General features: G+C 39.6%; 1 protein-coding gene across 5 annotated transcripts in view; it reads left to right on the forward strand.

Annotated features, from left to right (window-relative positions):
* The window catches only part of MYO5A (myosin VA), a 232,704-nt gene that overhangs the window by 70,545 nt on the left and 148,279 nt on the right, over window positions 1–13,880 (forward strand). For all 5 annotated transcript variants that reach the window (XR_014811231.1, XM_013992979.3, XM_013992982.3 and 2 more), the window contains exon 2: window positions 9,716–9,826. Coding sequence is in view for 4 of the 5 variants with exons in the window: in XM_013992979.3 (XP_013848433.1) it covers window positions 9,716–9,826 (111 nt within the window). In the remaining variant the exon portion in view is untranslated. The remainder of the gene's footprint in view (window positions 1–9,715; window positions 9,827–13,880) is intronic.

A 13,880-nucleotide genomic window follows, 5' to 3' on the forward strand; every position in this document is an offset into this window, starting at 1 on the left:
AGCTGCATCTGTGACCTACACCATACCTCATGGCAATGCCAAATCCTTAACCCACTGAGCAAGGCCAGGGATCAAATCTGCATCCTCATGGATGCTAGTCAGATTAGGTTCTGCTGAGCCACAATGGGAACTCCAGGAAATGTTTATTGAATGAGTAAGATTTTAGTAATGTGTACAGATATTACTCAGTTTAAGGAACAATCACTTCTTATGGAAAAAACAATTAGTAGCAATCTCTGGCATTCCCGTCGTGGCACAGTGGTTAACGAATCCAACTAGGAACCATGAGGTTGTGGGATCGATCCCTGACCTTGCTCAGTGGGTTAAAGATCTGGCGTTGCCGTGAGCTGTGGTGTAGGTTGCAGACGCGGCTCAGATCCCACATTGCTGTGGCTGTGGCATAGGCCGGCAGCTACAGCTCCAATTCAACCCCTAGCCTGGGAACCTCTATATACCACGGGAGCGGCCCTTGAAAAGGCAAAAAGACAAAAAACAAACAAACAAACAAACAAAACAATCTCAACCTGTACATAAATATTGGTTTATACTTTTCACAAGGTTTCTATGTGGTTAAGCCCTAGAAATAAACTAGATGAAAACTGTTGTCATCCCTATTTTATAGATACCTGAAATAAAGGCTAAAAGGCCAGTCTGGTAGTTCTGGGGTTAGAACCCATAACCTAGTTTAGTACTCTCTCCTCTGAAAACTATTCAGACAAAAAGTTTGTATGGGTCTGTGACATTACGAGATAAGTAAAGCAGGGATGGGATTAAGATGGTGGAACAGAAGGACTGGAACTCAACTTCTGTCCTAAAAACAGCAAAATTTACAATCAAATGTTGAACAATCTTCAACCAAATGGACCGGAAACTTTCAAAAAGATGTCCTACTCCAGAAGACAAAGAGGAGGCCACAACAAGAGGTAGGAGGGGCAATTACATGATATAAGCAACCCCATACCTCCAGATGGGAAGCCTCACAGACTGGAAAGTAACTATCACAGAGACTCACCTACAGGAGTGAGAGTTCTGAGCCCCACATCAAACCCTCAAGCATGGGGATCTGGCACTGGGAGAAAGAGCCCCTGGAGCACCTGGCATTGAAGGCTAGTGGAGCTTGTGTGCAGGAGCTCTACGGGTCTAGGGGAAACAGATACCCCATTCTTGGAGGGCGCACACAGACTTTCGCATGCACTGGGTCCCAGGGCAAAGCAGAGTCTCCATGGGAATCTGAGTTGGTCCTGGCTCTGGTTCTTGGAGGACCTCCTGGGAAAGCAGGGGTGAATGTGGCTTGTTGTGGGGGAAGGGCATTGGAAGCAAAGCTCTCGGTAATATTCAGTAGCCAGCATTCCTTTCTCTGGGGGTGGCCATTTTGGGAAAATCTAGCCCCACCCATCAGTACTGAGAAGCCCTAGGCCAAACAACAATCCAGGTGGGATCACAGGCCTGCCCATCAGTAAACAGGCTGCCTAAAGAACCCCCAGGCACACAGCCACCTCTAATCTCACCCAGACCCAAAGCCCCACCCACCAGAGGGATAGAAATCAGCTCCACCTACCAGTGGGCAGGCACCAGTCCCTCCCATCAGGAAGTCTACAGCAAGCCCCCATACTAACTTCAACCACAAGGGGGGCAGATGCCAGAAGTAAGAGAGGCTACAACTCTATTATCTGTAAAAAGGTCACCACAGCAAAAGCCTGTAAAAATGAAAAGACAGAGAACTATAACACAGATAAGGGAGAAAGAAAAAAACCCAGAAAAACAGCTGAGTGATCTAGAGATTATCAGCCTCCAGGAAAAAGACTTCAAACTAATGATGCTGAAGATGATACAAGACATTGAAAATAAACTGGAGGCAAAGATGGATAATTTACAGAAACTACTGAGCAAAGAGATACAAGATATAAAACTTAAGAAGAGATGCAAAATACAGTAACAGAAATTAAAAATTCACTAGAATCAACCAATAGCAGAATAAGGATGCAGAAGAACGAATAAGAAAGATGGAGGGCAGATCAGCAGAAATCATGGATGTAGAGTAGAAAAGAGAAAAAGATTGAAAACAAATGAAGAGAGTTTCAGAGAACTCTGGGACAATGTTGAACGCATCTATATTATAGGGGTGCCAGAAGAAGGAGAGAGAGAAGGGGACAGAAAAAATATTTGAAGAAATAATAGCCAGAAACTTGCCTAACATGGGAAAGGAACCACTCACTCAAATCCAGGAAGGGCAACGAGTACCATATAAAATAAACCCAAGGAGGAACACCCCAAGACACATATTAATCAAACTGACCAAAGTTAAAGAAAAAGAGAAAATACTGAAAGCAGCTAGGGAAAAGAAACAAATGACATACAAGGGAACCCTGATAAGGTTATCAGCAGATTTTTCAGCAGAAACTCTGCAGGTCAGAAGGGAGTGGCATGATATACTTAACAGGATGAAAGGATAAAACCTCCAACCAAGATTCCTTTACCCAGCAAGGCTCTCATTCAGATTTCAAGGAGAAATCAAAACCTTCACAGATAAGCAAAAGCTAAGAGAATTCAGCAACACTAAACCATCTTTACAACAAATACTAAAGGAACTTCTCTAGGCAGAAAAGAAAAGGCCGCCACCAGAAACAAAAATACCACAAATGACAAGGCTCAACAGTAAAGGCATATATAAAGTAAAGGTAGGAAATCATCCACACACAATTATGCCACAAAATCAGAAATGGTGAGAAGAGGAGGGTACAATGCAGAATACTGGAGATGCACTTGCAATTAAGAGATCAACCACTTAAAACAATCTCATATATATATATATTATAGACTCTTATATCTAAACTTCAGAGTAACTGCAAACCAAAAATCTACAATTGATACACAAACAAATAAGAAAAATCAACTCAAATACAACACTAAAGATAGTTATCAAACCACAAGAGGAGAGAACAAGAGAAGAAGGGAAGAAAAAAGAGCAACAAAACCAAATTCAAAGCAGTTAATAAAATGGCAATGAGAACATACATATCAATAATTACTTTAACTGTTAATGGACTAAACGCCCTAACCAAAAGACATAGACTGGCTGAGTGGATACAAAAACAAGATCCATATATATGCTGTCTTCCAAGAGACCCACTTCACTTCTAGGGACACATACAAATCGAAAGTGAGAGGATGGAAGAAACTATTCCATGCACACAGGAATCAAAAGAAAGCTGGAGTAGCAATACTCATATCAGACAAAATAGATTTTAAAATAAAGAATATTTTAAGGGACAAGGAAGGTCACTACATAATGATCAAAGGATCAAGCCAAGAAGAAGAGAGAACAATTTTAAATATCTATGCACCCAACATAGGTTCACCACAATATGTAATGCAACTGTAACAACCTTTAAAGGAGAAAATGGCAATAACACAATAATTGTGGGGGACTTTAACATCCCACTTAGAACAATGAAAGATCATCCAGACAGAAAATCAATAAGGAAACACAGGCCCTGAATGAAGCATTAGACTAGATGGACTTAATAGATATTTATAGGACATTCCATCCAAAAGCAACAGAATACCTATTCTTCTCAAGTGCACATGGAACATTCTCTAAGATTGATCACATCCTGGGCTACAAATCCAACCTTGGTAACTTTAAGAAAATTGAAATCATATCAAACGTCTTGTATGACCCCAGCACTATACGACTGGACATCAACAGCAAGAAAAAAACTGCAAAAAACACAAACATGTGGAGACTCAATAACATGCTACTAAACAACCAATGGATCACTGAAGAAATCATAGGAAATTAAAAAATACCTAGAAGCAAATGACAACAAAGACACGACGCTCCATAAACCTATGGGATGCAGCAAAAGTCATTCTAAAAGGAAAGTTTATAGCAATACAAGCCCACCTCAGAAAATGGATACAGAAACAAATATGAACAAGCTAACTTTACGTCGAAAGCAGCTCGGGAGAGAAGAACAGACAAGACCTAAAGTTAGTAGAAGGAAAGAAATTGTAAAGATCAGAACAGAAATCAATGAAATAGAAATGAAGAAAACCATAGAAAAGATCAATGAAATGAAAAGCTGGTTCTTTGAAAAGATCAACAAAATTGATAAACCCCTAGCCAGACTTATCAAGAAAAAAAGATGACTCAAATCAATAAAATTAGAAATGAAGAAGTTACAGCAGACATCACAGAAATATGAAGGATCATAGGAGACTACTATATGCAACTACATGGCAATAAAATGGAAAACCCAGAAGAAATGGACAAACTCCTAGAAAAGTATAATCTTCCAAGACTAAACCAAGATGAAATAGAAAAGATGAACGGACCAATCACAAGTACTGAAATTGAAACTGTGATTAAAAAACTTCCAACAAACAAAAGTCCAGGACTACATGCCTTCACAGGCAAATTCTATCAAATATTTAGAGATGAGCTAACACCTATCCTTCTGAAACTATTCCAGAAAATTGCAGAGGAAGGGACACTCCCCAACTCATTCTATGTGGCCACCATCACCCTGATACCAAAACCAGACAAAGATACCACAAAAAAGAAACCTACAGGCCAATTTCACTGATGAACATCGATGCAAAAATCCTAATCAAAATACTAGCAAACCGAATCCAACAATATATTTAAAGGATTGTAGGAGTTCCTGTCGTGGTGCAGTGGTTGATGAATCCAACTAGGGACCATGAGGTTGCGGGTTCAGTCCCTGGCCTTGCTCAGTGGGTTAATGATCCGGCATTGCCGTGAGCTGTGGTGTTGGTCACAGACGTGGCTCGGATCCTGTGTTGCTGTGACTCTGGTGTAGGCTGGCAGCTACAGCTCTGATTTGACCCCTAGCTTGGGAACCTCCATATGCCGTGAGAGCATCCCAAGAAAATGGCAAAAAGACACAACAACAAAAAAAAGGATTGTACATCATGATCAAGTGGGATTTATCCCAGGGATGCAAGGATTCTTCAATATCTGCAAATCAGTAGGCATGATACACCACATTAAAAACTGAAGAATAAGAACCATATGAGCCTGTCAATAGACTCAGACAAAGCATTTGACAGAAATCCAACACCCATTTCTCATAAAAACCCTTCAGAAACTGGGCATAGAGGGAACCTACCTCAACATAATAAAGGCCATATATGACAAACCCACAGCTACCCATCATTCTCAATGGTGAAAAGCTGAAAGAATTCCTGCTGAGATCAGGAACAAGAGAAGGATGTCCATTCTCATCACTACTATTCAGCATAGGTTTGGAAGTCCTAGCCACAGCAATCAGAGAAGTAAAAGAAATAAAAGGAATCCAAATTGGAAAGGAAGAAATAAAACAATCACTATTTGCAAATGATGTGGTACTGTACCTAGAGAATCCTAAAGACTCTACCAGAAAACTGTTAGAGCTCATCCACGAATTTGGCAAAGTCGCAGGATATAAAATTAATACACAGAAATTGACAGCATTTCTATACACTAACAATGAAAGATCAGAAAGAGAAATAAGGGAAGCAATCCCATTTACCATCACATCCAAAAGAATAAAATATCTAGGAGTCAGCCTACCTAAAGAGATGAAAGACCTGTACTCTGAAAACTCTAAGACACTGATGAAAGAAATCAAAGATGACACAAATATATGGAAAGACATAACATGCTCTTGGATTGGAAGAGTCAGTATTATCAAAATGACTATACTACGCAAGGCAATATACAGATCCCATGCAATCCCTATCAAATTACCAAGGACATTTTTCACAAAACTCAAACATAATATTTTAAAGTTTGTTTGGAAGCACAACAGACCCAGAATAGCCAAAGACATCCTGAAAAAGAAAAATGGAGCTGGAGGAATCAGGCTCCCTGACTTCAGACTATACTACAAAGCAACAATCATCAAAACTGTATGGTACTGGCACAAAGACAGAAATATAGATCTGGAATTAAACCCACATACCTACAGTCAAGTAATTAATGACAAAGGAGGCAAGAATATACAATGGGAAAAAGACAGCTTGTTCAATAAGTGGTGCTGGGAAAAATGGACAGCCACATAGAAAAGAATGAAATTAGAACACTCCATAATACCACACACAAAAAGAAACTCCAAATGGATTAAAGACCTAGATATAAGACCAGACACTATAAAACTCTTGGAGGAGAACATAGGCCAAACACTCTCTGACATAAACCACAGCAACATCTTCTCAGATCCACCTCTTAGAGTAATGATAGTAAAAACAAAAATAAACAAAGGGGACCTAATCAAACTTCAAAGTTTCTGCACAGCAAAGGATACCCTAAACAAATCAAAAAGGCAACCCACAGAATGGGAGAAAATATTTGCAAATGAATCAACCGACAAGGGATTCATCTCCAAAATTTATAAACACCTCCTACCACTCAATTCCAAAAAAAAAAACCATCAAAAAATGGACAGAAGATCTAAGCAGACAATTCTCCGAAGAAGACATACAGATGGCCAAAAAACACATGAAAAGATGTTCAACGTCACTCATCATTAGAGAAATGCAAATCAAAACCACTCTGAGGTACCACCTTATACCAGCCAGAATGGCCATCATCAAAAAGTCTACAAACAATAAGTGCTGGAGAGGGTGTGGAGGAAAAGGAACCCTATTACACTGTTGGTGGGATTGTAGATTGGTTTAACCACTGTGGAAAACAGTATGGAGATGCCTTAGAAAACTACAAATAGAACTACCATTTGATCCAGCAATCCCACTCCTGGGCATCTATCCAGAGAAAACCATGACTCAAAAATGTACATGTTCTCCAATGTTTATTGCAGCACTATTTTCAATAGCCAAGAGATGGAAACAATGACAATGTCCATCGACAGAGGAGTGGATCAAGAAGAGGTGGTGTTGGAGTTCCCGTAGTGGCTCAGTGGTTTATGAATCCGACTAGGAACCATGAGGTTGCGGGTTCGATCCCTGGCCTTGCTCAGTCTGTTAAGGATCTGAGGTTGCCGTGAGCTGTGATGTAGGTCACAGATGCGGCTCAGATCCTGAGTTGCTGTGGCTCTAGCATAGGCCAGCACCTACAGCTTCGATTAGACCCCTAGCCTGGGAACCTCCATATGCCCTGGGATCGGCTCTTGAAAAGGCAAAAAGACCAAACAAACAAACAAACAAAAAAAAAACCAGTAATATACAATGGTATATTACTCAGCCATTAAAAGAAATGAAATACTGGCATTTTTAGCAACATGGCTGGACCTAGAAATTATCATGCTAAGTGAAGTCAGTCATACAATGAGACACCAACATCAAATGCTATCACTTACATGTGGAATCTGAAAAAAGGGCACAGTGAACTTCTTTGCCGAACAGATACTGACTCACAGACTTTGAAAAACTTACTGTTTCCCAAGGAAACAGTTTGAGAGGTGGGGGGATGCGCTGGGGGTATGGGATGGAAATTCTATAAAATTGGATTGTGATGATCAATGTACAACTATAAATGTAGTAAATGCATTGAGTAATAAAAAATTTTAAAAAATAGAGCAAATAGAAGAGGAAAAAAAAAAAAAAAAGAGAGAGAGAGAGAGAGATAAGTAAAGCAATGGGTGATGTTTTCACCATACTTAGGTTTATTGAATTTCCGGACATCTTTTATTCTGAGATTCTTTCAACAAATACCAAGTTCCCAGCTGTGTACCAGGTACACAGGCATTTGTTATAGTGTTGAATAAGACAGATATGGAGCTTATGTTCTAAGGAAGAGAAATAAATTAAGGAACAAATAATAATATAACAATAAATAAATTCAGGAGTTCCCATTGTGGCTCAGCAGTAACGAACCCGACTAGTACCCATGAGAATGTGGTTCAGTCCCTGGCCTCTCTCAGTGGGTTAAAGGATCCCACTGTGCTGTGGGCTGTGGTGTAGGTTGCAGATGTGTTGTATGTGGAGTTGCTTGTGGTTGTGGTGTAGGCCGGCAGCTACAGCTCCAATTTAACCCCTAGCCTGGGAACTTCCATATGCTGCAGGATGTGGCCTTAAAATGATGAAATAACAGCAACAACAACAAAGTTCAGGTAGTAATAAGAGCTCTGAAGAAAAGAGAAAGGCTACTGGTGGTGCTATTTTCATATATGATATACTCCTGAAAATGGGCAAGGTTTAGTGTACATATGTTTTAAAGGGAGATTCCTTTCTGAATAATGCAAGCAATCATAAACCATGTCTTTGTTTTGGTGTTTAGATGATTCATTCATATTCATACATTTTGTTCTTTTTCTTTAAAATTGATCTGAAGCCCAAAATTGGCCTAAGTCCAGAGATTATCTAGTTGAGATTAAAGATTTACTGTTTCAGGAACTTCTCTTGATACTTCTTTCATGATAGTGAGCTATAAGAGCCAGACTTACTACTGGCCAAATATACCATTTTTATCATTTTCACTCATCTCAATAAAATAATGAAGAAAAAATACTAGACAACTATGCTTTCTCATTTTTTAAAAAAATTAGCAACAGAGCTTTTTTCAAAGAAAATTCGAGATGCCCAGTGTGTAAAGCAGCTGTGGGTCGACTTCTCCACACCGTAATGACCTCCAAAGAACACCTGAGAAATCACGAAGGCTTTGCAGAACACAAGATGAAGACCACCATAAGAAATTCAAATTGTAAATCTTGCCGTAAAAAGATAACTCTGTTGGAGTTCCCATCATGGCTCAATGGTTAATGAACCTGACTAGCATCCATGAGGATGTAGGTTTGATCCCTGGCCTTGCTCTGTGGGTTAAGGATCTAACATTGCTGTGAGCTGTGGTGTAGGTCAAAGATGTGGCTCGGATCCCACATTGCTGTGGCTTTGGTGTAGGCTGGCAGCTATAGCTCCTATTCAACCCCTATCCTGGGAACCTCCATATGCTGCGGGTGAGGCCTTAAAAAGACAAAAATCAAAAAAAAGATATCTGTGTTGCTGAAAGTGGTACAGCCACCACACCAGGGCTTCAAAACCATGTTGTGAAATTCATGAAAGTCCACATTCTGTGAGAAAATAGATTTATATGTACCTTTTAATCTAAAACTATACTTTTTCAGATCACATTTTTATATAAGGCTAAGTCAAATTTAATTAATTGAAGCTATTTCCTCAGAGCATGCTTTTTTGCCCTCAGTTTTATTGTGATACGATTGACATACTGCACTGTATGAGTTTAAGGTGTACAACGTAATGACATATATATTGTGAAATCATTACCATAGTACAGATCACGCTTTTTATAATGTGGGCATGTGATGCTATGGGGGCAGAGATTCTTTTCATCTACTAATTTAAAAGTTAAATTTCATATTGGCCAAGATTTTTTTCATGAATTGTTTAATTATAAAGAAAGCAAAATGGGTAGTTCCCATTGTGGCTCAGCAGTAACAAACCAGACTAGTATCCATGAGGATTTGGGTTTGATCTCTGGCCTCCCTCTGTGGGTTAAGGATCTGGTGTTGCCGTGAGCTGCTGTGTGGGTCATGGACAAGGCTCAGATCCAGTGTTGCTGTGGCATAGGCTGGCAGCTGCAGCTCCGATTCAGTCCCTAGCCTAGGAACCTCCCCATGCCACAGATGTGGTCCTAAAGAAAAAAAAATTAAGAAATAAAGCCATATGTTTTATATATCATTATAAAGTAATTTATTTTCTAGTTAAAAACTTTAAAAAATTTTTTGTCTTCTAGTTTGCCAGGGTTTGGATACCTGATCCTGAGGAAGTTTGGAAGTCAGCAGAGCTGCTCAAGGATTATAAGCCAGGAGATAAAGTCCTCCTGCTTCACCTTGAGGATGGAAAGGTAAGAATTTTACTTTTTTTTTTTTTTTCTGGTTGCACCTGCAGCATGTTGAAGTTCCCAGGCCAGGGATTAAACCCACACCAGAGCAGTGACCCAAGCCACAGCAGTGACAACACCAGATCCTTAACCCAGTGTGCCACAAGAGAACTCCAAGAATCTTACTCTTATTTTTTTATCATTGGCTTAAAGTGCAGAAAGTTCAAAAGTACAAATTTGCTGTGAGATATTTGATTTCATTTGGAAGTTAAATTTTGAATTAATCTAATATTTTCACTTAATTGATAAAAATGACAAACTCAGTTTCTCTTGGGTTAGTGAAAATAGCAGATACTTTAAAAAATCCGTTATTTTGGTTTATGACTTTGTAATGACTAGGTTTAGGTTCACATCTAATGCTCCTAAAAATATTCCTGTTTATCTGTGTTTTGTTTAGGATACCATTGAAATTATTCATATTAGGAATAACTGTCATGGCTCAGCGGTAATGAACCTGACTTGGATCTTCGAGGATCTGGGTTTGATCCTGACCTCGCTCAGTGGGTTAAGGATCTGGCATTGCCGTAAGCTGTGGTATAGGTTTCAGACTAGGCTCAGATCTGGTGTTGCTGTGGCTATGGCATAGGCTGGCAGTTGTGGCTCCAATTCAACCCTTGGCCTGGGAACTTCCATATGTGTGGGCGTGGCCCCAAAAAGAAAAAAAAAAAAAAGAAAAAAATTATTCATATTAACTAAGAAAACATTACCTTGGAGCCAGTCTGATATTTGGTACTTGCTGGAACTAAGTCATTTGAAAAATATTTACTTAGAAGCTATTATGTATAAAACATTTTGATAGTGACCAGAAACACTTAAAACCAATTGTATCTCTATGCTTTCCCTTCTGCATTCACTGTATGAGTGGACTCATCTTAGGTGTCTCCACTTTTAACCTCTCTACTGCATTTGACAGAGCATGTCACACTTTTTTCTTAAAAACTATTATGATATTAATTTCCTCTAAACAAAATATAATCTAGCCAGAAACATATAACATTTAAAGGTAGTTCAACATCACAATACTAAAGATGTCAAAAGGTAAGCTTATAATGAACTGCCAAGCGAGTAATGCTATCCTGTCAGTTAATATGTATTAGCACTTACTATGTGCCAGGCATAGTTCCAATTGTTTTATGTGCTACAACTCACTTAATCTCACAACATTCCTGTGAGTTGGGACTGTTATCACCTATTGATGAAGACTGTGAGGCTCACAGTTTGGGACTTGGTCAGGGTTATTTAGGTAATTAAGGGATGAAGCTGGGACTTAAAGCCAGGAGATTGCCTTTATGGTCCATGTACATGACCACTCTGTTGTCCTGTAAAGGCAGTGAGGACTTCAGGATCCCAGTAGAGGGAAATATCACTGTGGGCTACTTTGTCAAGGAAGACTTCAAAGAGAAGGATTTTGACTGGGTCTGAAATGGTAAATAGAACATGGATGGAACTAGAGACTCTCATCCTGAGTGAAGTAAGTCAGAAAGAGAAAGACAAATACCATATGATATCACTTATATCTGGAATATAATATACGGCACAAAGGAACCTTTCTACAGAAAAGAAAATCATGGTCTTGGAGAATAGACTTGTGGTTGCCAAGAGGGAAGGGGAGGGAGTGGGAGGGACCAGGAGCTTGGGGTAAATAGATGCAGAATGTGGCCTTTAGGATGGATAAGCAATGGGATCCTGCTGTGTAGCACTGAGAACTCTGTCTAGTCACCTATGATGGAACATGTAATGTAAGAAAAAAGAATGTATACATGTATGTGTAACTGAGTCACCATGCTGTACAGTAGAAAAAAATATACACATAAATAAAAGATTAAAAAAAAAAAGAATTTGAGTTAACAGAGAGAAAGGGGGTAGACCTTGTGGGGATTGAAATATATTTTGGAGACAGTGAATATAACAAGTTGACTGGAACAGAGATTTTGAAATGTGGTTTTTTTTTTTTTTTTTTTTTTTTTTGTCTTTTGTCCTTTTTTTAGAGCCACACCTTCGATATATGGAGGTTCCCAGGCTAGGGGTCTAATCGGAGTTACAGCTGCCAGCCTAGGCCAGAGCCACAGTAATGCTAGATCCGAGCCTTGTCTGTGACCTACACCACAGCTCACGGCAACACTGGATCCTTAACCCACTGAGTGAGACCAGGGATAGAACCCGCAACCTCATGGTTCCTAGTTGGATTCGTTTCCACTGCACCATGACAGGAATTCCCAGGCTTGTATTTTAGACAGGACTCATTGGTGGCCGCATGGAGGATGAATTTCAGGGAGCAGAACAGAGGGAAGGAGGTTATTCTGAGAGAAGGCAGGAAAGAATTAGGTCAGAGTACAAGGGCCATGTCTACCAAGTAGAAATTAATTTATTCAGCATTCATTGATCCACTCTGTTAGGCACAAATTGGACACTTTTAGGCTGTATCTTCTTCTTTTTTTTTTTTTTTTGTCTTTTTGCCTTTTCTAGGGCCGCTCCCGCGGCATATGGAGGTTCCCAGGCTAGGGGTCCAACGGAGCCGTAGCCACCAGCCTACGCCAGAGCCACAGCAACGTGGGATCTGAGCCGCGTCTGCAACCTACACCACAGCTCACGGCAATGCCGGATCCTTAACCCACTGAGCAAGGCCAGGGATCGAACCCGCAACCTCATGGTTCCTAGTCGGATTCGTTAACCACTGCGCCATGACGGGAACTCCTAGGCTGTATTTTCTTACGTTAATTTTCAGTGCAATTCTGTAGATTGGTAGGTGTTATTATAACTATTTTCCAAATAAAGAGGCCGCGGCTCAGAGACATTAAGCAGTTCTGCTTGCGATCACAGGGCCAGAAGTAGCTTTGGTGTATGGCAGGAACTAATGCAAGGCCCACTCGGGTTTGGAGAAGGACATTATACCCTAGCAGACCAGTCAAGAGGGAAGTCGAAGGGTAGATTGTAAATATTTTTCTCCATTTAGCATAGTTCATTCTAACCGGATTTGAATATTTGACCTCAAACTATCTCTCTTCAGTAATAACTATAGTATTCAGTGGCTTTTTACAAAACCACCTTGTCTCTCTCTGCAATTGTATTGCAATTTTTTTCCTTTTCATGTAATTGTATGTTGTTTGCCCTGCATGTATAGTTGAGTGACAATCTCCATGCTTGTCTTTGCCATAAAGCTATATTCCCTTGGCTTTAATGTGCGTAGTATTTCTTAATCTGGGGGGCCAAGCACCTCCTTAAAAACTGAATAAGAACTATGGACTGTTTTTTTTTTTTTTAAAGTACACGTATGTGTATATATTTACACATAGGTATTTACACACAAAAAATGTTACATTTAATTTTATGGAATTCTTGGACCACTTGGAGTTTCAGAGTTCCTAGCTACTTATCAACCAGGCATTGTCCTATTTAATTTTACCACATTGCTGTGAGCTGTGTTATGCCCTTTTTATACAAATGAAGGATTTAGGTTAAATAAGATACCCAAGACCACTAAGGGAGTAAGTACCAGTTTTAGGATTTGAATCTGGGTTGATTTGACTCTCAAGCCAAGCTTTTGACCACTCTGTTATACTGACTGTCACAACAGATGAAGAGGAAAATTAAAAAAAAAAAAAAAAAAAAAAAAAGCTTATTTCACTAAAGATTAAAATCTATGGTCCAGTAACTAGGTAAAAAAACAATTTTGGGTAGTTCCTGTTGTGGTGCAGTGGTTAACAAAATCTGACTAGGAACCATGAGACCCTGACACTGCTCAGTGGGTTAAGGATTCGACATTGCCATGAGCTGTGATTCAGGTCAGAGACGTGGCTCGGATCGTGTGTTCCTGTGGCTCTGGCATAGGCTGGCAGCTACAGCTCTGATTAGACTCCTAGCCTGGGAGCCTCCACATGCCTCGGACGCAGTCCTAGAAAAGGCAAAAAATAAAAAAAATAAAAAAATAAAAAGAAACAATTCTGGGCTTTGACTTAATACATGTATGAGTTAATAATAAGTATGAGTTAATATATCTAGTGAAAATAAAGACTTCCCT

The sequence above is a fragment of the Sus scrofa genome, chromosome 1 (genome assembly GCF_054392235.1).
Source record: "Sus scrofa isolate SSC_HxYL_T2T_F1_AM1 chromosome 1, Sscrofa_HxYL_maternal_Yorkshire_Landrace_v2.0, whole genome shotgun sequence".
Lineage (NCBI taxonomy): Eukaryota > Metazoa > Chordata > Mammalia > Artiodactyla > Suidae > Sus > Sus scrofa.